Source organism: Elgaria multicarinata, chromosome 12 (assembly GCF_023053635.1).
Source record: "Elgaria multicarinata webbii isolate HBS135686 ecotype San Diego chromosome 12, rElgMul1.1.pri, whole genome shotgun sequence".
Classification (NCBI taxonomy): domain Eukaryota; kingdom Metazoa; phylum Chordata; class Lepidosauria; order Squamata; family Anguidae; genus Elgaria; species Elgaria multicarinata.
In genome coordinates, this window is record NC_086182.1 from 4,265,585 (window position 1) to 4,286,679 (window position 21,095).

At 42.4% G+C, this 21,095-nt stretch overlaps 1 protein-coding gene across 1 annotated transcript in view; it reads left to right on the top strand.

The window, feature by feature from the left end:
- Window positions 1–21,095, top strand: part of SLC23A2 (solute carrier family 23 member 2) — a 105,228-nt gene that overhangs the window by 40,438 nt on the left and 43,695 nt on the right. The window contains exons 3-4 of the mRNA XM_063139372.1: window positions 9,355–9,618; window positions 13,041–13,139. Coding sequence (XP_062995442.1) covers window positions 9,514–9,618; window positions 13,041–13,139 — 204 coding nt within the window. The 5' untranslated portion in view covers window positions 9,355–9,513. The remainder of the gene's footprint in view (window positions 1–9,354; window positions 9,619–13,040; window positions 13,140–21,095) is intronic.

Below are 21,095 nucleotides of genomic sequence, written 5' to 3' on the forward strand. Positions count from 1 at the left end.
ACTTTGTCAAAAGCTTTGCTGAAGTCAAGATATATGACATCCACAGCATTCCCACAGTCCACAAGGGAGGTTATCCTATCAAAAAATGAGATCAAATTAGTCTGACAGGATTTGTTCCTGACAAATCCATGTTGGCTTCTAGTAATCACTGCATTGATTTCAAGGTGTTTACAGATTGACTTCTTTATAATCTGCTCCAGAATTTTCCCAGGGATGGATGTCAGGCTGACTGGTCTGTAGTTCCCAGGTTCCTCCTTTTTGCCCTTTTTGAAGATAGGGACAACGTTAGCCCTCCTCCAGTCGTCCGGCACCTCACCCGTCTTCCATGATTTTGCAAAGATAATAGACAAAGGTTCTGAGAGTTCTTCCGCTAGCTCCTTCATTACTCTTGGATGCAGTTCATCGGGCCCTGGGGATTTGAACTCATTCAAGGAAATTAGGTGTTCTTTGACCATTTGTTTATCAATCTCAAACTGCAATCCTGCCCCCTCAACTTCTGCTTCACTTTTTCAAGGGGGGTCATAGATCCGCTTTTGGGAGAAGACCGAGGCAAAGTAGGAATTGAGCACTTCAGCCTTTTGTTTGTCGTCTGTTATCAATTTGCCATCCTCATTAAGCAGTTGAACCACCATTTCTTTCCTCTGTCTTTTACTACTCACGTATCTGAAGAAAGCCTTTTTATTGCTTTTAGCATCCCTCGCTAATCTCAGCTCATTCACAGCTTTAGCCTTCCTGACGCCATTTCGGCACTTCTGCGCCACTTGTCTGTACTCTTCTTTTGTAGCCTGGCCTTCCTTCCACTTCCTATATGTATCCCTTTTTGTTTTCAGTTCATCAATAAGCTTTTTGTGGAGCCACATTGGTTTCCTCTGTTGTCTTCTATCTTTTCTCCTTGTTGGAATTGTTTGTAACTGTGCCTTTAAAATTTCATTTTTTAGATACTCAGCATTTTAGAAAATCAGCTTTCCTAAAATCCAGAGTACGTGTATGGCTACGCTCGACTTTTGTCTCCTTCATAATCAAGAATTCAAGTATGACGTGGTCACTTTCCCCCAGAGTTCCTGTAACTGCCACTTTATCCACTAAGTCATCCCTATTGGTCAATAACAAGTCAAGGATTGCCGATCCTCTAGTTCCTTCCACCACTTTCTGTAGGAGAAAGTTATCACCCATACATGTCAGGAATTTCTTGGAAGGGCCGCTTTTGGCAGTAATGGTCTCCCAACAGATATCAGGGTAATTGAAGTCCCCCATCACTACTACATCACACTTCCTTGAAACACTGGCAATTTGTTTCTCAAAAGTTTCGTCCTCGTCTTCTCCTTGATTGGGTGGTCGGTAGTAGACTCCGATTATCATATTCTTTTTATTCCTAGCCCCATTTATTTTAATCCAGACGCTCTCGACGGGGCTCCCAATCTCATCCGCCTGTATTTCTGTGCAGGGATAGGTATTCTTAACATATAGTGCAACTCCACCTCCCTTTCTATTTTTTCTGTTCTTTTTGAACAAGTTATATCCTTCAATTGCTATATTCCAGTCATGGGAGTCATCCCACCAAGTTTCAGTTATACCTATCAAGTCGTATTTGCCGTCATGTAATAAGAGTTCAAGTTCGTTCTGTTTGTTTCCCATGCTCTGGGCATTAGTATATAGACATCGAAGACCATGTGTTTTATAGTCTGGCTTTGTTCCTACCTTGTTGCAGACACTATTTTGGGACTCTGTTGGAGCTGTTCTCTGTACTGTGGTGCATTGGCCTTCATCCATTGTTGCCTCAAAATTTACGTCTCCCTCCCCCGCAAGATTCAGTTTAAAGCCCTCCTGATGAAGTTCTTCATGCTGTGGCCGAACTCATTCTTTCCAGCCCTTGTGAGGTGCAACCCATCCCTTGCCAGCAGTCCATGTTCCAAGTAGCGTAGCCCGTGGTCCCAGATCCAAAACTCTCACGACGGCACCACCTTCGAAGCCAGTCGTTCATCCGGAGTATTTTTCTTTCCCTTTCTAATCCTCTTCCAAGAACCGGGAGGATGGATGAGAAAACTACCTGGGCCCCAAAGTTCTTCAGTTTCCTTCCCAGAACTTCAAAGTCTGAAATGATTTCTTCGTAGCTCTGCTTGGCGACATCATTTGTTCCCACATGGATGAGAAGAAAGGGGTATGTGTCCGTGGGCTTTATGAGCTTCGGTAACCCTTCAGTCACATCTCTAATTTGTGCTCCAGGGAGACAGCACACCTGGCGAGTCCATGGGTCTTCACGACATACTTGGGTTTCAATCCCACGCAGCAGGGAGTCTCCCACAACGACTACTCTTCGCTTCTTCTTGGTTGACCTACCTTCTGTCTCTTGGTCACTGTTGCATGGTGCCTCTTGTACTTCTTCCTCTGCAAACTGTCCTTCAGTCTCATTCTCCAGAAGCTGAAAGCGGTTGCTTAACTGCAGTGGCTCCACCGGTGCAGAACGCCCTCTAATTCCTCGTCTAACTGTCACTCTTTTCCAGGGAGTTTCCTCTTCATTGGCTTTCCTCCCCTCAGCATACTCCACTTCTGCTTCAGCTGGCTGTTGTTCTTCAATCTCATGTGCTTCTTGTTGCTGTTGCAGTTCCACCGTTCAGTCTAAGAACTCCTCGACTTCTCTTATTCCTTGGAGGGTGGACACTCGCTGCTCAAGTCCTCTCACTTTTTCTTCCAAAAGTGCCACCAGCTTGCACTTGTTGCAGGTATACGCCATGTTGAGCTCAGGCAGAAACACGAACATTGCACACCCTTTGCAGGTCACCACCTCTAGGGACTCCTTTCCATCCATAATGTCGATTTCTGCTTTTGTTTTTTTTTCCTTTTTGATTATAGTAGAATTGCCTTTGCTTTGTTGTGTCCTCTCTGAAGGTACACAACTATATGAGGATGTCTTAAGGGAAAGTAATCTTTTGGGGGTTTTTTTTGCTTTTGTTTGGTGGTGGTTTTGTGGGGTTTTTTTTCTCTTTATGCTTTTCTTTTTTCCCCCACCTCTTTTTTATTTTTATTTTATTTATTTATTTATTTTATTATTATTATTATTTTTTAGAGGCCTCCCCCTTGGCCTCCCCTGCCGAACTCCTGTTTGCTCTTCCTGTTAGCTCGCTCCCTGTTCGCTCGCTCCCTGGGAATCTGGCTTACTTTTCTAGCTCCTCCTTGAGCTGGGCCAGCTGCTTTTCCCTGCTTCTGCTCAGCTCCAAGTCAGGAACCAGAATTCTTGAGGTATTTGATCATTCTACATTTCTTCAAAAGCAGGAGCTTTACTGTGTCTTTTGAGAGAAGGGAGAAAACACTCCTGTTTTGTTCGGCTTTTTGTGAGATTATACTTCAATTTATTTCTCATGGTGATTTCTCAATGGCCATTCATTCCTTTTACCTCAAGAATTTTGTGGAAAACGCCACAAGCTAGCTTTTAAGCTGGTGCCAATGAACATAGGTTTTATACTCTTAATTGCCTTTTATAATAAATCCGGTCTATTGTGCCTTTTGAATGAAGCATGTTCTTATTGCTATTTCTGGCTTCATGATTTATCATATGCTTTTTCCTGAGATTTGGGCCCTGCTTTTGTTAGCTGCAGGTGTCTGGTGATGGGATTTCATAGCAAGCAGCAGAGCTTGGTTGTTGGCCCCCTGCACCTCACGGACGGAGTGAGGCATCAGACGGATTTGGTGTGGCTCTCTTCAAGGGGTGGCAAAAACGTGAGGGCATAGTTGCGTAGCTCAAAAGAATACAAGTAAAGGGTTGACTGCTCTTAATCCCCTTGCTCTTTTAGGAGAAATAGCCTTTATAGACCGAAGGCGGGGTAGGTGGCATTCCAGAGGGTCAATCCAGCCCTCAGGGGCTTTTCATCTGGCCCCCAGCACTGCCTCCAGTCCCAAGGATTTCACTTAACTACATCACTCTGCTTCAAAGACTTCACACCCCCAGTGTAGGCACAGCATCAACAGGTGTTCTTTCCTTTTACACCTCAGCTTCCCTAGACAGGGCTGCCTTTCAGCCTGGAAAAGTTAGTCCTAAGGCAGGGCTGGGCAACTTCAGGCAATCTGGGGGCTAATTCTCTTCCCCAACCCTCCCATGGATTGCATCCCTTTGCAGTGGCAGATTTTTTAAAAAATTAAATGGCGGTTCGCTGTCAAAATTTGGTGGCTAAGTGCTATGGAGCTTAGTAAGGACACTGCTTATTTTTTAAAAAACTAAATTTGTTCTTAGTAAGCCTCTGTAGTGGTTTGCTGCTAATCCTCCCCTATTTTGGGGGAATGACCACCCTGAGAAGCAGTGGGGGCACATATGGTCTACGGGCCACATGTTCCCCCCCCCCACTCCTGGACTAAAGGCTCTTTTGCTCATCCCAAAATGCATTTATTTTTGCATTTATTTGATATTAGCATTTATTTGCTGACCAGAGATCTAGGCTGCATTCAGACAACACGATAAACAACAGTGGGGTAATAATCAACCTGACAGTTGTTTATCTAGGGGGTACTCCCCACCCAGGCTCGTCCTCAAAATTTATCTCTGATTTTGATTCGTGGTTGTCCTTTTTCCTCTCATAACTGTCCTACTCTTATCTTGGGTGATTTCAATATTCACGTGGATGACCCTCAAGATGCTGCAGCTCTACGATTTCGCTCATTATCTTCCTCTTATGATCTTAAGCTTTGGTCTGATGCACCCACACATTCCCTTGGACACTGTCTGGATCTTGTTCTCACTCGGAATTGCTCTGTGTTGGACTTTTCTACTGCTCACTTTCCGCTGTCAGATCATCACCTAGTTTCTTTCAATATTACTCATAATCCTCCTCCTTCACGTCCCGCTTCTCGCTCTTGTTGTGACTTGCAATCTATCAATTATGAGGCTTTTTCCCAGTCTCTAGCCTCCTCCCTTCCTTCTGTCTGTTCGGCTGTCTCCTTGGACTCAGCTGTCTCCTTCTTTAATTCCTCCTTATCTTCAACTCTTGATAATCTTGCTCCATCTACAACTCGGATAGTTCGCCCTTCTCAACCCCAACCGTGGCTCACCTCTTCCCTCCGCTACCTTCGCTCTTGTTCCCGGGCAGCTGAACGCCTTTGGCGTAAGACCAGGGACCGGGCGGACTTTGTCCATTACAAATTTGTACTCTCCTCTTTCTCTTCTGCCATCTCACTGGCCAAACAGCAGTACTACTCAACGCTGATCCAGTCAAATGCTAGGCATCCTCAGCGGCTCTTTGCGTCCTTCAATTCTCTTCTGAAGCCTAATCCGCCATCTCTCCCCACCTCTCTGTCTGCTAATAACTTTGCCTCTTTTTTCAATGCTAAAATCCAAACTATCCGCTCTGATCTGGCCAGCTCTGCTCCTCTTCCAGTTCCTGTTCCTCATCTGTCAGCTCCTCCTGCAAATTTCTCTGCGTTTCCTTCGGTCTCTGCGGATGAACTGTCTACAATACTGCGCTCTTCGAAGCCTTCCACTTGTTCTCGTGATCCGATTCCTTCTCGCGTCTTTATTAATCTTATTCCTTCTATCCTCCCTTCCTTGCTACATATTATTAATCTTTCTCTGTCCTCTGGTTCATTTCCTTCTGCTTTTAAACATGCTACAGTCTCTCCCATTCTCAAGAAACCTACTCTTGATAGGCTATCTCTGTCTAACTACCGACCTGTCTCTTTGTTGCCGTTTGTTTCAAAGATCCTGGAGCGTGCAGTCTACTCTCGCTGTCTTCACTTTCTTTCTAGTAACTCTGCTTTGGATCCATTTCAATCTGGATTCCGTCCTCTGCATTCCACCGAAACAGCCCTTACTAAGATCACCAATGATCTCCTTACTGCCAAGTCTAAAGGCCATTATTCCGTTCTTATTCTCCTTGATCTAACTGCAGCCTTTGACACGGTTGATCATGATCTTCTCTTAGATTCCCTTCATGACCTTGGATTTTGTGGCTCTGTCTATAACTGGTTTGCCTCCTATCTAGCGGGTCGCTCTTTCAGCGTGTTGACTAATGGCAGCTCGTCTTCCTCCTTTCCCCTTTCAGTAGGGGTTCCGCAAGGCTCAGTGCTTGGCCCGTTGTTGTTTTCCTTATACATGTTGCCCTTGGGCAAGCTTATTCAATCTCATGGCCTCCAATATCATCTGTACGCCGATGATACACAACTATATCTGTCATCTCCGGAACTTTCTCCTGATGTTCACGATCGTATCTCGGCATGTCTTTCAGATATCTCAGCTTGGCTGCTTCATCGTCGCTTGAAACTTAACATGGCAAAGACTGAATGGCTTGTTTTTCCTCCTAAACCTTCTCCTCATCTCTCATTCTCTCTTACTGTCAATGATGTTACGCTTACTCCGGTCAAGGAAGCTCGTAGCCTTGGCTTTATATTCGACTCCTCGCTCTCCTTTATTCCTCATATTGAGGCAGTAGCTAAATCTTGTCGATTTTTCCTGTATAATATTGCCAGGATTCGATCATTTTTGTCTGTCTCTTCTGCCAAAACGCTTGTACATGCATTGGTTATTTCACGGTTGGACTACTGCAACCTTCTTCTCTCTGGCCTTCCTTCTTCTCACATCAGTCTGTTGGTTTCTGTTCACCACTCTGCCGCAAAGATCATCTTCTTGGCTCGCCGCTCTGACCATGTTACTCCGCTTCTGAAATCTCTTCATTGGCTTCCAATTCACTTCAGAATCCAATATAAACTTCTCCTGCTGACCTTCAAAGCTTTTCACGGTCTGGCTCCTTCCTATCTCTCCTCTCTCATCTCACACTATTGCCCCGCTCGTGCTCTTCGCTCCTCTGATGCCATGTTTCTCGCCTGCCCAAGGGCCTCTACTTCCCTTGCTCGGCTTCGTCCATTCTCTTCTGCTGCCCCTTACGCCTGGAACGCTCTTCCAGAACATTTGAGAACTACAAGTTCAACCGCAGCTTTTAAAGCTCAACTAAAAACTTTTCTTTTTCCTAAAGCTTTTAAAACTTGATGTTGTGCAGACTTCTACTGTTACTTTCTACTGTTAGTTTTACCCTACCCTGTGCCTGCTTACCCTACCCTGTACCTGTTTGCATTCTCTTCCCCTCCTTATTGTTTTACTATGATTTTATTAGATTGTAAGCCTATGCGGCAGGGTCTTGCTATTTACTGCTTTACTCTGTACAGCACCATGTACACTGATGGTGCTATATAAATAAATAATAATAATAAAAAATGATAATAATTAAACCACGGTGTGGATTAGGATCATCGTTGAGTTGATTATTAGTCCACACTGAGTTGACTCACTCATCCGTCACCCTCTCTCCCCCCTCAGTCCTCCCACTAGTATCCCATCAGCCATTGCTGCTGAAAATCTTTCCTGCCAGCTGGACTAGAGCGGCCGCCACCTCTTTTGCCTTGTGACTCTGTGGCTGATGAAATAACCAGCAGTGGCTGAGGAAATAACCAACGGTACCCTCCACACAACACAATAACCAATTATGGTTCAAATAACCAACTGTTGGTTAAAAAAACCCTCCCTCTACACAACATGATAACCCATGGTAGGTTAAATAACCAACCGTCGACTATTACTTGTTGTGTTGTCTGAACACAGTCATAGAGCATTAATATGGTGCCTTTCCCACCCTTCCATTTATCTTATTTCCTGCCCATTCCCAACCATATGCTTTCAAGCATCCTGTTTCACATGAGGTTTCGTGTCCATCCTTGGGTCAGACACTCCAACTCGAAAAACCTTGTTTATTTGTTCTGTATTGCAGCAAGTATTGTTGCATTCATTTTAACACATAGTCCATCCCCTTAAGGTTTTAGAGAAATAATCTGTAATATCTTTGTAATGACCCATTACAAAGTTCCCATTAACTTCATATGACGTTTATTGAAACTGAGGCATGGTTCACATTGATGCTCTAACCTGAGTGGGTATAAAGTGGAGCCATTATTGCATAGAAATTCCATAAAGGGAATTTGGTTAATTTGTTCAAGCCGGAATAAGATGTAAGACATCGTGTTATGTCACTGGAGACAACGTCTCTGGTTTATTTTGCAGGCAGCCGTTTGAAGTAGTCTAAAAAACAATTGTGTGAACTTGAAGTACATAGCCAAACATATCAACTGCATATAATATAAGTGATGAATGCCAGTTAGCCATTGGAACAACTTTGAATATTTTAATTGTTTAAATCTGGGCTTGCATGATTATTTTGTATGGGAACGGAGTCATTGTTAATTTTTTGAAGGCCAGGTATACACAGCTTTCATTTTTATTCATCCCTGTTTTAGATTGAAATTAGACCTGTGTCCACCTCTTTACCCTTGATTACTCCCATTGCCATAGTGAGACCATCTCTAGGTTGGCATGATTATTTTGTGTGTTTTTTAAAGCTTAGTAGCTACAACAAAGTAAATAAACGTGACCACTCTGATTTGCTCACCCCTCCTAATTATTATTGTTATATTTTAGCAGCATCAGTGGACATGATATTTCAGAGTAACAGACTAAAGGCTAGGCCCCTGTCCTGTGAGATTTACAATCTTAAATTGCACGGGGGGGGGGGGGAAGTTGTAGAGCAGAATGCTGGCTGAAGATGCTGGGAGTTGTAGTCCAAGACATCTGGAGGACACCAGGTTGGGGAAGGGGGAAGGTTGAAATAGAGGGAGGGGAAGAATTTGTATTCCATACTTAGGATCATTTTCAGTTGGGGGCAAAGACTAAGTTTTCAGTTGGGGGAGACATGATAACACTCTTCAAATACTTAAAAGGTTGTCACACAGAGGAGGGCCAGGATCTCTTCTCGATCCTCCCAGAGTGCAGGACACGGAATAACGGGCTCAAGTTAAAGGAAGCCAGATTCCAGCTGGACATCAGGAAAAACTTTCCTGACTGTTAGAGCAGTACGACAATGGAATCAGTTACCTAGGGAGGTGGTGGGCTCTCCCACACTAGAGGCCTTCAAGAGGCAGCTGGACAACCATCTGTCAGGGTTGCTTTAGGGTGGATTCCTGCATTGAGCAGGGCGTTGGACTCGATGGCCTTGTAGGCCCCTTCCAACTCGGCTATTCTATGATTCTATGATTATTCCAAAGGCATTGGGATAAAAGTGGGCTTCGTAGACCAAGTAGGGCATCTATTTCAGATTCTTCTCACTAGCATCGAAAGGTTTTTTTGGGGGGTGGATTTTCAAGCTATGCTATGAAGGGGGAGATTGCAACTGGGTGTTTTCTGTAGGGAAAACTTGATCATTCAATGGAATTCTTGACGTAATTAAGTTACCATAACGTTTACTCTCAGTGAGGTTAATACAGTACTAGCAAATGGCTTGTGGGTTTATATTACAAAACAATATTTCTCTGTTTTTCATTTATTTCTAGGCAGCACAGAAACACATATTACTTACAAGACCTTATGCTCCATTGTGAATGCCTGGGATACTCTTCTGACTTGTGAGGTGTCCTTTTTATTGAAAATTTGTCTCCTGCACTGATATTACTTAAGACACCGTGTGCATTTTCTGAGCATTGTGTGGAACAATGGGGATTGGCAAGAACACCACTTCTAAATCAGTAGAAACTGGAAGTCCAACAGAGGGCAAATATGAGGACGAATCCAAATGTCCTACTTTCTTCACATTACCGGTAAGTTAAATGTTGAAAAATGTTATAGTGCTTTCCCATAGCACCTGTAGGACTATTTTCAAGGCACGGAATATGTTCAACTTTAATAATCACACTTACTAAAGGGCCATTGCATTACTCAGGCAATCAGCTTCCAAGGTAGGTCCAATTAGCACTGCCAGATACAATCTAGAACTTGATTCCTCTGAATGCTTTGCAGCTTCTGAGTTCTGGGGAAGAGATTTGTTGTAAAAGCTGTCATGCTAAACTGAATCTATTCAAAGACAGAACTAGATATGTTTTTAGCATAGAGAGGTGTTCAAGAGAAAATAGATTCATGGTTTAGAAATGAAATTAAAACTTCTCCTTATGAATGACTTCTTTTGTTCAGAAAACAGATACAGATGTCATGTTGACTGATTGGATTGTTCAAGTGACCAGACTCTTATATCTCATTGAGTAGAATTGACTAAATAACATAGATGGATGGCTTTAAACTATTGCATGCAGTGCTAGTGATGATGCAAAACAACTGTAATTAAAATTAATTGAAGGTTATTTGAGCTCTGGTTACCCCACTTCAAAAACCAAAATGAACAAGGGGCTGGAGCAACTCCCCGAGAAGGAAAGGTTACAACATCTGGGACCCGTTAGCTTAGTGAAAAGGTGAGTAAGAAAAGACATCATAGCAGTATATAAAGGTATGCATGGTGTGCAGAAAAGGATAGGGAGACTTTTCTCTCCCTCTCATAATAGTAGAATCTGAGGTTACGCAATGAAGCTGAATGGTGGGAGATTCAAGATAGATAAAAGAAGTAAGTGGAATTTGCTGCTACAAGAGGTAGTGACGGCCACCAACATAGATGGTTCTAAAATAGAATTAGATAAGTCATGAAGGATAAGACTATCAATAGCTACTAGTCATGATGACTATATATTACCTCCAGTATCAAAGGCAGCAAGCATGCCTCTCAACATCAGTTGCTGGGGAACATGAGCAAGAGGGTGCTATTGTACTCATGCCCCGCTTGTTGGTTTCTCAGAGGCATCTGGTTAGCCACTATAGAAACAAAATGCTGGATTAGATGGAACCTTGGTATGTTCCAGCAGGGCTGCTCTTAAGTTTTTATGATGATAGCTTGGCATTGGCCCAACTCAGACAAAGAGCACAATCTTGTAGACAACCTTGTATAGAGCCAGTGTGGTGTAGTGGTTAAAGTGTTGGACTAGGACTCAGAATACCCGGGTTTTAGTGTCCACTCTGCAATGAAACTCACTGGATGAGTTTGAACCAGTTACTGACTCTCAGCCTAACCTATCCCACAGGGTTGTTGTGAGAATAAAATGGAGAGGAGGAGAATCATATATGCCACTTTGGGCTTCTTGAAGGAAAGGTGGGATATAAATGTAACAAATAAATAAAATTAATAGACTACAGCATGCTAGCCTAATTCTAAATGCTAGGATTTTGCTCTACCTAGAGGCAGTGTTGTACATATACTATGGAGTGTACAGTAAGAAAAGTGTTGCGTTTTCCAGAGGTTGAATTAATGAATTGAAGTGTAATTGAGTATAGTTGGTGTTTTCTCCTCTAGCTGTGTTAGATTAGAACACCAACAGTATGGTCTATTCTTATGCTCACTGTCTCTTACCAGTAATGCTTGTGTTCATAGAATAATAGATTTGGAAGGGGCCTATAAGGCCATTGACTCCAGCCCCCTGTTCAATACAGGAATCCACATTAAACCATACATGACAGATGGCTGTCCAGCTGCATCTTGAATGCCTCTAGTGCAGGAGTGCCCATGACCTCCCTAGGTCATTGGTTACATTGCCATACTGGTCTAACGGTCAGGAAGTTTGTCCTGATTCCAGACAAAATCTGGCTTCCTGTAACGTGAGCCCATTATTCCACGTTCTGCACTCTGGGATGATCGGGAAGCGATCCTGGCCCTCCTCTGTGTGACAACCTTTTAAGTATTTGAAGAGTGCTCTCATGTCTCCCCTCAGTCTTCTCTTCTCCAGGCTAAACATGCCCAGTTCTTTCAGATTCTCCTCATAGGGCTTTGTTTCAAGAGTTCCAGTCATAAGTAGGCAATTCATTCATCACTGAGGGCTACATTATGTCTTTCTAATGTGCATATTTAATTTCTTACAAAGGGCCTAATGTGTATATCACCTTAAGGAATTTAGGCTTCTAAAATCTACTCTGTGAGTACTGCATCTACTTTGCAGTGTTTCTATTCTGAAACCTCATAATTGAAAGCATCACCCAGCCTTTAATTTTTTTGATGTACAGATATGAATGAAATTGGACTTTTTTTCTGAGGTTCCCCCCTGTCCCCACCTCCATCACCATAATTTATATCTGCTTTGAGTAAATAATGTCTACTAGAAGTAATGTTTAAGATCTGACAAGAGCCTCTGAGATTCACAAAAAATTTCTCCGGGTCCATATGTTACCTGAGTCTGGTTTAGCAAGCCAAATGTGTACAAAATTATGTATGGTGTGGAGACTGGGGACACATTTTTCTCCCTCTCTCATAATGCTAGAACCCAGAGGGGTCAATCCCATGAAGCTGATTGCTGGGAAATTCAGGACAGAAAAAGGAAATACTCCTTCACACAGCACATAGTTAAACTATCAAATATGGAAGATACAGTGATGGCTACCCATTTTGGATGGCTTTAAAAAGGGATTAGACAAACTTATGCAGAATAAAGCTTTCAATGGCCAGTGGTCCTGATGGTTATATGCTACCTCCAGTGTCAGGGGCAGTGTGTCCATGTACACCCATTTCAGCAGGAGGGTGCAGTTGCCCTCATGCCCTGCATGTGGGTTAACCACAGACAGCTGGTTGGCCACGATGTGAAAAGAATTCTGGGCTAGATTGACCTTTGGCCTGAATGACCATGGCTCTTCTTGTATTCTTAAATGTCAAGGCACACTTACTTCAATACATTATGCATCCCAGGATTTGGCCAGCGTATGAGTGGGTTGCATCACCCATTCTGTTTGTTTAAACTTCTGATTTGTATGAGCTCTTCTGGCTAAGGCAGTACCTTGCCCATTGGGCAGAAAAAATGCTCCTCTCAGCTATCCCCATGAATAGTATAAAATGCTTTTCCAGGAAAACAGCTTTTTAAAAAGAGATACAAACCACTGTGCATTAAAGCTGTTTTATTTTAGTCCTCTGGAATTGTATAGGTAACTATTTTCACTGATTTTCTATCAGTGTGAGTGCTGTTGAGTTATATTCCCCATCTTGTTCATCAATACTAGTATTATTTTTATATAACTTGTAGTTGGTCAGCTATGTGGCAATATGTAGGAATTATATTTGTTTCTCTAAAAGAATGCAGTACATTAAAATTCTGCTGTGCTCTTTGTTCAGAATATAATGTACATTATTAAAACTATCGGAACTGTTTGTTTATCTTAGGTTGTAATAAATGGTGGAGCAGCATCAAGTGGTGATCAGGATACGGAAGACACAGAACTTATGGCTATCTATACTACAGAAAATGGAATTGCAGAAAAGGTACTTCAATAGTCTGAAGTAGATTAAAAAGTGGGGTCCTAGTTTAACCAGAATAACTCACAATTTCTTAAATTAAGATGCTAGTGAGGCTCTGGAGGGATCTCCAGCTGGTCAGGTTGATTTTTGTTGTCACTCGAAGACTGCCAGAAAATGTGTATGAATGTTGGAAGTGTGTGGAGATGATGGGGAAAGAATGGAAGGAGACAGCTGAATTACATTAGAAAAGAGCACTTGGAGATGCAAAGATGCAACTACTTGACCATATTCCGCCCTACCTTTTCTAGTTCAGAGCAAGTAGCATAGTGTGTGTGGGCAGAGGTGGATGGGTAAGGGACTCTACAATCAGTAAGCCTAAAAGAAAGATAACATTTGGAAGACCATCACTGAGTGCTCTTGGCAGATCAGAATGAACAATAAAGCTGATTCACACAGCCTTGTTCATTGTATGATAACTGTTATTGCCATGTGATAGGTTGGTCTTATGACACTGTCATCAAACATCCAGAGAACCCCATGGACAGGCATGATTTATCAAATAATACACTCTGCATTCAGTAATCACCACATTGATATACATTATAAACAGACCCCACAAAAGCTCTTATCGCTCTCTGCCCCCGCTCCCTCTCTTGTTTTCCACCCCTGTCTTAGATTCCTGACATTATTCATGCCTTTTGTTAAGGCTTCAAGGCCGTGTCTCTAGATATGGTAAAAGCCAACAATACTCAAATTCTGCTTACAGACTGATTTTTTGCAGTTTGTGTAGTCTTTCATAAACGTGCTGAATTTATATTGCCATATTTTTGCGAAGTTGAAAATATTTCAGCAAGGTTGGCGGCTGTACCCAAGGAAGTTTCATTTCATGGAAGTTTTTTTCTGAACCTTTTTTCTGTTTTTGCCATCACATTTTTAAACTTCTCTCTGCAAAAGAAAGGATCACACAATCTTTACAACGAGAGCTACATTTATCATGATACCCTCAAGAGCTGCAGTATTCGTAAAAGCACCCTTGGGAACTACAAGTTGCACTCACTGATCTTATATGATCTGAAAAATTAACTTTTAATTAAATGAAACAGCAGTCCTATGCCCTCCAGACATGCAGGGCCCTGACCTCGAAGCCAGGAAACTGTGCTCCCCACCCGCTTCTACACCCCTTTGTAGCTGGTGCAGAAAGAACCTCACTCGGTACCTCTCTACACTCAGAAAATGGAGTGTGGAGACAGGGAAAAGGGAACATTCCTGGAGGCGGGGAGGGGAGGAGACCTCTCCGAGGCGCTTCCATTAGACGGGAAAACGTGCAGGGCGACTGGAGCGCAGGGCCACAGCTCTCCTTCTGCCCTGCATTGGATGCTTGGCAGCCTCTGAGTTCGGAAGCTGCCAACCATCTGGATAGGATTGCGCCCTTAATTTCACTTTTTTCTGTCCTTCCATAAATTAGGATCTAAAACTAAATGAACAGTATCACATGTAAATAAACAGGATTGTTTGACTTGAAATGGATATAGATCACGCTTGGCGTAGAAGCATCCCATTGGAAGAATTAACGATTATTATTTTTTATGATTTTGACCATAATACTGAGTTTATACAGTATATACAGTTTATACTGAGTATGGGCTGAGTTAAACATTTTGATATTCAACTTTACTTTATCAGCCGTTGTCTTGTTGCACAAAAACTTCTTTCTCCAGAGTCCAGCTGTAAACACTAAGCTTATTCAGGAAGGCAAAACGTCTTAGCATTTCTGCTGCTAATGCCACCTTTGTTTCAGAGATTACTTCTGGCAGCCAAGGAGCTGCAAGGGAACTGGTGCCAGTGTTGGACCACCTAGATTATTTCCAAGGTTGCAGATGGTAGCAATCATAAGGGGATTAAGTGATTCCAGCATGTTTAGCTAATAGGATAAAGTTATACAACTGGGTCACTGGGCTTTGGATTCCGACGTATATTTTGACTTTATAATCTGTCTAATATAATATTTGTGCTTGGTCTTAACTCTCTGATTCACGGGACAGAACAAACACATCCTTGATAGTGCAGCTGCTTTAGTAATGGGTATGGTGCCCCTGAGAGTAAGAAAAAATATTTCCAGCCCCTTCTCCAAAGGGATCATGGTAGGTTATGTTATCATGCTTATATTGAACAAAGGTCTTCCACATCTCAATGCAACACTCTGTCAACCACATCAGCTCTTCTTATATGTGACTCCTCGTCACATATGATGTGGAGTGGAAAGTTTTCCACTGTTATATTTTTTTTCAGTTTTAGAAATGTATTGTTTTTTATAAACAGGGTAACTGGAATGGATGCTAGTCAAATCGAGAATCAAAGTTGTGTTAATTTATTTTTCAATTGATTCTCCATAGGAAACACACATATTTATGTTCAGAGGTCTTTCAGGTGTGCCAAATTAGTATGTTAATAGTTTTTCATGCCTTCATTTCCCCTTTCACATCTAAATAATGTAAAGGAGGTGGTTCCCTAATCAAATATTTGCAGGGGGAGGGGGTTCCCAATAAAATATTTCAGTTCTAAATACTTCTGGGTCTTTATACAGTATGGCTCAGTTTAGACAACACATTAGTCAACACAGTGTGAAAACTTCACTCAAATGCTTGAGTTTTTAGGAGGTACTCCCACGGAACATGTTCTAACTCCCAACATTGTGTGAATGTGGTCTACCGTGGAGTTGAGTAAAATCCATTGCGACATTTGATTGACAGTTCCTCCTCCCCAGTCCTTCTGATGGTATCCCATCAGCCATTGCTGCAATAAACAATCTCAGTGGCTGTCCTAGAGTGGCACTTGCTCCTTTCGCCGCTCTTACCAGGGAACTCTGTAGCCAGTGGGAAAAATCAACTCAACGCAAAAGAAAACTACACAGAGCCCTCCACACAACATGCAACACAACGGTTGTGCAGGAACTCTCTTCTGCACAGTGTTGATATTCTGTGTGGAGTGTTTTCCCAAAAAAACTTCCACGGTGGGGTGGAGTTCTCCCTCCAGACAACACATTTCTCAGCAGTGGTGTAAAAAGTCCACCGTGGAGTTCTAAAGCCACCATTGAGAAACGTGTTATTTGAACTGAGCCTATAATATACTCTTTTTTTTTAGTTTTGTTTACTGAATTAATCCATTGATTTTAGAGCAGAGGGAAAGTTTCTTGAAAAATGTCCACAGAACTCACATCATTGCTTGTGCCCCCATCCCAAACAGACTCTCTTTTATAGCCATGGTCCTTATAGTGATAATCAATCCTCCTTACAAAGATGATGAGCTTCATAAATTCTTCTGCCTGCTTTGTTCCGTGTGTGTGTTTGTATGTGTGCATGCACATGTGTGTAGGACTGGTGGTGATCCTGAGTAGGCCATAAGATAGAGGCTGCAGAGGCTCTGTGCTCCTCTGCACTGACCTGTTTTGTGCGACCACCACAGCTTATTTGAATATAACATTTAATCCAGATTAAGTGCACTTGATTGGAGATCACCACTGTGTCTTGTTTAAGATGTGGTGCCATTTGCCTAATCACCTGCCCAAGCGTAGCTGCTTCTTCTTATTGTTGTTATTTATTTATTTAGCACCATCAGAGCACATGGTGCTGTACATAGTGTTATCCAAACCCAAGCAATGTGTCTTATTGGCCTGTTGTTGGGTTATTTGAGGATTATTTTTCCCTCTAATAAACTATGCCACAGTTTAAATGAGCCAGAGTGATCATGTGATCAAGGCCACTCATGGAACTCATGGCATTTTTCTTATGGAACTTTTGCTTCCCCAAATTCTTTCTTCATGGATCTCAAATTCAGCTGTGATCCCTTTTCTTCCTTTTTTGGCTTTCGTGTTTCTTTCAAAGAGATTCTTGAACATTGTCTGTCACATTTATTTATTTATTTATTTGTCGTTCTTGTATCTTGTCCTTCTTCTCAAAAGAACCCAGAGCACCTAGCAAACTCAATAAAAAAACATTAAAATCAATGTTAAAACCACAAATAAAATCACAAATCAGTTACAAATGCAGTAACATCAACCAGCAGCAGAACTGAGCTGCCATCAAGAAATCCTGCTTCGCAGATTAGTTCACAAGCCCCATTCTCCAGGAGCACCACCAGCAGACTCTCCCCTGCTGACCTTAAAACGTAAGCCAATTAGTACTAGAAGAGGTGATCCTTTAAGTATTTATTTATTTAAGCATTTTTATGCCGCCATTCTGCCAAAAAAGGCTCTCACGGCGGCTTACAAAAGTATTTCCTGATAGTCCCTGCCCACAGGCTTACAATCTAAAAGACATGACACAAAAGGAAAGGGGATTGGGAGGGAGGAGGAGGAGGAGGAGGGAACGTGGGTCCTGAGCCATTTAGGGTTTTGTACACTAGTACCAACACCTTAAATTGGACTCTGTTCTTCACTGGCAACCAGCACTGAGTTTTGGGGATGGGGTGTGATATGATCCTGTCTCCCTGCCCTGGACAACACCCAGGCAGCAGCCTTCTATGCTAGCTGCAGTTTCTGGACCGTCTTCAAGGAAAGCCCATTGAAGTAATCCAATTGGAAGATTATCAGAGCATGGACTACTTTAGCAAGGTTGAACTGGTTCAAGAATATATGTATCTGGCAAATGAGTCAAAGCTGGTATACAATTAAATATTTCTGTGGTGTGTGCGTGTGTGTGTTTAAACCTTACCAACATGGATTCTATCTAGATCCATGTTGGATCCAAAACAATATAGCCCTGAATTCTTCACAAAGTAGTTACTGGCAGGGCACTACTTTCTATTTTCTCTCTCCTCAGTAACAACAACAACAACAACAACAACAACCTATAGCCTTGAAACACATTCTGCATGTTCATGAGTTAATTGTAGAGCCTTCTCCAGAGCAAACTCATTCTGATTTTTAAAATCCCTTTTGGAATGAAGTTTATTTATAGCGCTGGCCCTTCTACCCTGAGTTCTGCTTTGCATGTTTGATCCTCAGCAAGTTGGAACAGCTTCCAGCAGAGCTGTGGCTTCCCAGTCATAGAAGTCTGTGTTTGATCACAGCTCTGTTCATCTCAGTACTCAAAAGCAAAGATTGCTTGAGGAGAAGATTGAAATGAACTCCTAGGAGATATCCCTTAATGCCTCTTGCATAGCCTGAGACCACATTATCTCAAGGACTGCCTTTCCCCATATGTACCTCCCCTCTTTGTACTCTTTCTAAGAGATACTCAGAGAGTACAGATGGGAGAATGGGCCTTTTCTGTGGTAGCTCCCTGATTATGGAATGTTCCCCCAGGGAAGCTTGCCTCATCCTTTCAGGCATTTCTCCTCTCCCAGGCAATTGGATCGATTTAATGCTCCACCCTTGGATAGTTAACTTTGTTGTTTATTCCTATGATTGACTAGGAATGAGTTTAGGCAGTCTTTGGGATGTTCACATATTACATTTATATGGTTTTAGTGAATATGTTATCATATATTGCATTTATCCTTCATACTTTATCCTTTTATGTAATTTGCTTTAGTTGTAGAAAGCAATTTATACATTTAATAAAATAATCAATCCAAACACCTCTCTCACAGCATCAACATCAGTTTCAATGACTATGTCCCAGGGGAAGGAATTCTTCCCTCGGAAGCTCGGGCAGAAAAGTAAGCAGTTGGAAAGTAGAAGACAGCTCTATAAGCTGTTATCCCCAGAGCCAAAGACCCCACCTGATGTTTTGAAAACTGTGGCATGATCAGAGCAGCTTCCCATGTAGTTGAGTTTAGCAGCTTCCTATGTAGTTCTAGTGATGTCCACGATGCTGTGTACAGGATTAAGTTCCCATGGCTGAAATTGCCCAAATTACATGGAGTGCTTATCGAAATAGTCCCCTTAAAACAAATAAAAAGAAGTGCCTCTCTATTCATTTCCTTCTGCGGCACCTACAAAGTCCACAGTGTGCATTGCTTCTACATCAGTGCTCAGTTGGGAAGCAAATACCTGTTGTGTGACTTGTCATTAATATCTCTGGTGCTGTAACATAGGTGCAATAGAGTACGCTAGGAGGATGTGGTACATGTAGAAAATGAGCCAGAAATGTGGTTTTGGATCTCAGGAAGTCGTAATGTTCAATACCAGAATATTCACTCCTAAGCCAAGTGTGGATTAAGTCAACATGGTAGTTATATAAGCCTTTTTTCTACAAGATTTGAGACTGGTAAATTAAATATGTCCTTCCTTCCAAGGGCTGTTGCCAGTAAGCGTTAAGTGGCATTTTTGTTTTCATACAGCTTTAGTAAAAGTGTTTTTGTTAGACTTCTTCTGTTGGAAGAGTCATACTGGCCCTTTACAAAGCTGTAGCTGAGCCTTCCCCAACCTGGTGCCCTCCTGATATTTTTGATTACAACTTCTGTCAGCCCCAGATAGTATGGGCAGTGGTCAAGGATGATGGGAGTTGTAGTACAAAACATATTGAGGACACAAGGTTGGGTAAGGCTGGTGAAGCCTATTCAGATGTGTTTGTTGTTTATTCGTTCAGTCGTTTCCGACTCTTCGTGACTTCATGGACCAGCCCACGCCAGAGCTTTCTGTCGGCCGTCGCCACCCCCAGCTCCCCCAAGGTTAAGTCCGTCACCTCCAGAATATCATCCATCCATTCAGATGTATGCCCCCCAAAAACATTTCAGATATTAGACACCCTTTAACCCTAACCTGCAAGATAAGGCCCACATTTATATTTGTATTTTACGCACGTGTGCTCACACACACACACACACACACACACACACACATATGGTAATATAAGGATTATTATTTGAGATGTACTAGACCAATTTTGTTCATTTTTGTTTTAAACTGAAGCTTGAGCAGTGTAGCCGAGCAGAAAAGTTTGAACGTTCAAAAAAAGTTCAAAGCTCAAGCTTTAATAGCTATTAATTTCCTCAGTGCCCAAAACCAACAACATTCATGATGCCATGGGCCTTACACTAGTATATATAAAAAACAGTTCTGTTCCAGGAAGCATTCCTTAAATGACCAGCCATGTTTTTTATTGGCATTGTATTTTTAATTATTTTAAAATGGTGTTTTAATCTTTTTACTATTGTGCCTCTTTTGTTCGCCACTCCAGAATCTGTTTTAGATATGGGGCGGTATACAATTGTTGTAATTATTCTGTATTAATCTCTGCATTGCTGCTCGGTTTTATCCTGGTTGTGCTTTTATATTGTATGTTGTACTGTGCTTTTATACTGTTGTTTGTTTTATATTTTGAATGGTTTTCATGGTTTTAATGTTTGTGAACTGCCCAGAGAGCTTTGGCTATTGGGTGGTATAGAAATGAAACAAATAAATAAAATGGTTAGCTAGTCTTTTCGCGCCTGGAAAGATGGCAGACTTGGGCAGGACCTCTCTGATTGGCTGTTGCTAGGAAGCAGGCTCACCCAGATGTAGAATTCTCCTTGTTCATTGCTCGAGGGGATCTGAAAGGTGTTACAGGCCCCAGGGTAGACGCTGATGACCTGAATCTAGAAGATGTCAGAGGGCACTGTTTGGTCAGCCATGATACTCTTATATCGGTGAACGACAGATGATGGCTTACCTCGGCAGAGTGGGTTCGTGGCTGGGCAGAGGCAAAAGCTACAGTGAGAATAAACTGGGTTGGGGTGAGGTATATGGGCAGCTACCTCGAGGGTTTGTGTTTTAGTAACAGAGCATGTGGCTGTCACACATACCATCAGAGAGAGAGAAGCTGCAGGGGGCTTGCTTCATCCCTCCCTGCCAGAAGGAACACACACAGCTCCAACTGACAGTTCCCTAAGCCTGCAGACTCTGGCCTCCTCCAGCAGCCAGAGAACCAAGGGCCTCTAGGAGGTTGCACCCCATGCCTCCCAGGATGACCAACACAGCAAGGGGTGAACCAGCCAGCTTCTTACATTGGCCAGAGAAGGAACCGCTGCAGGGAGTTTATTTCTCCCTTCCCTGTGAGA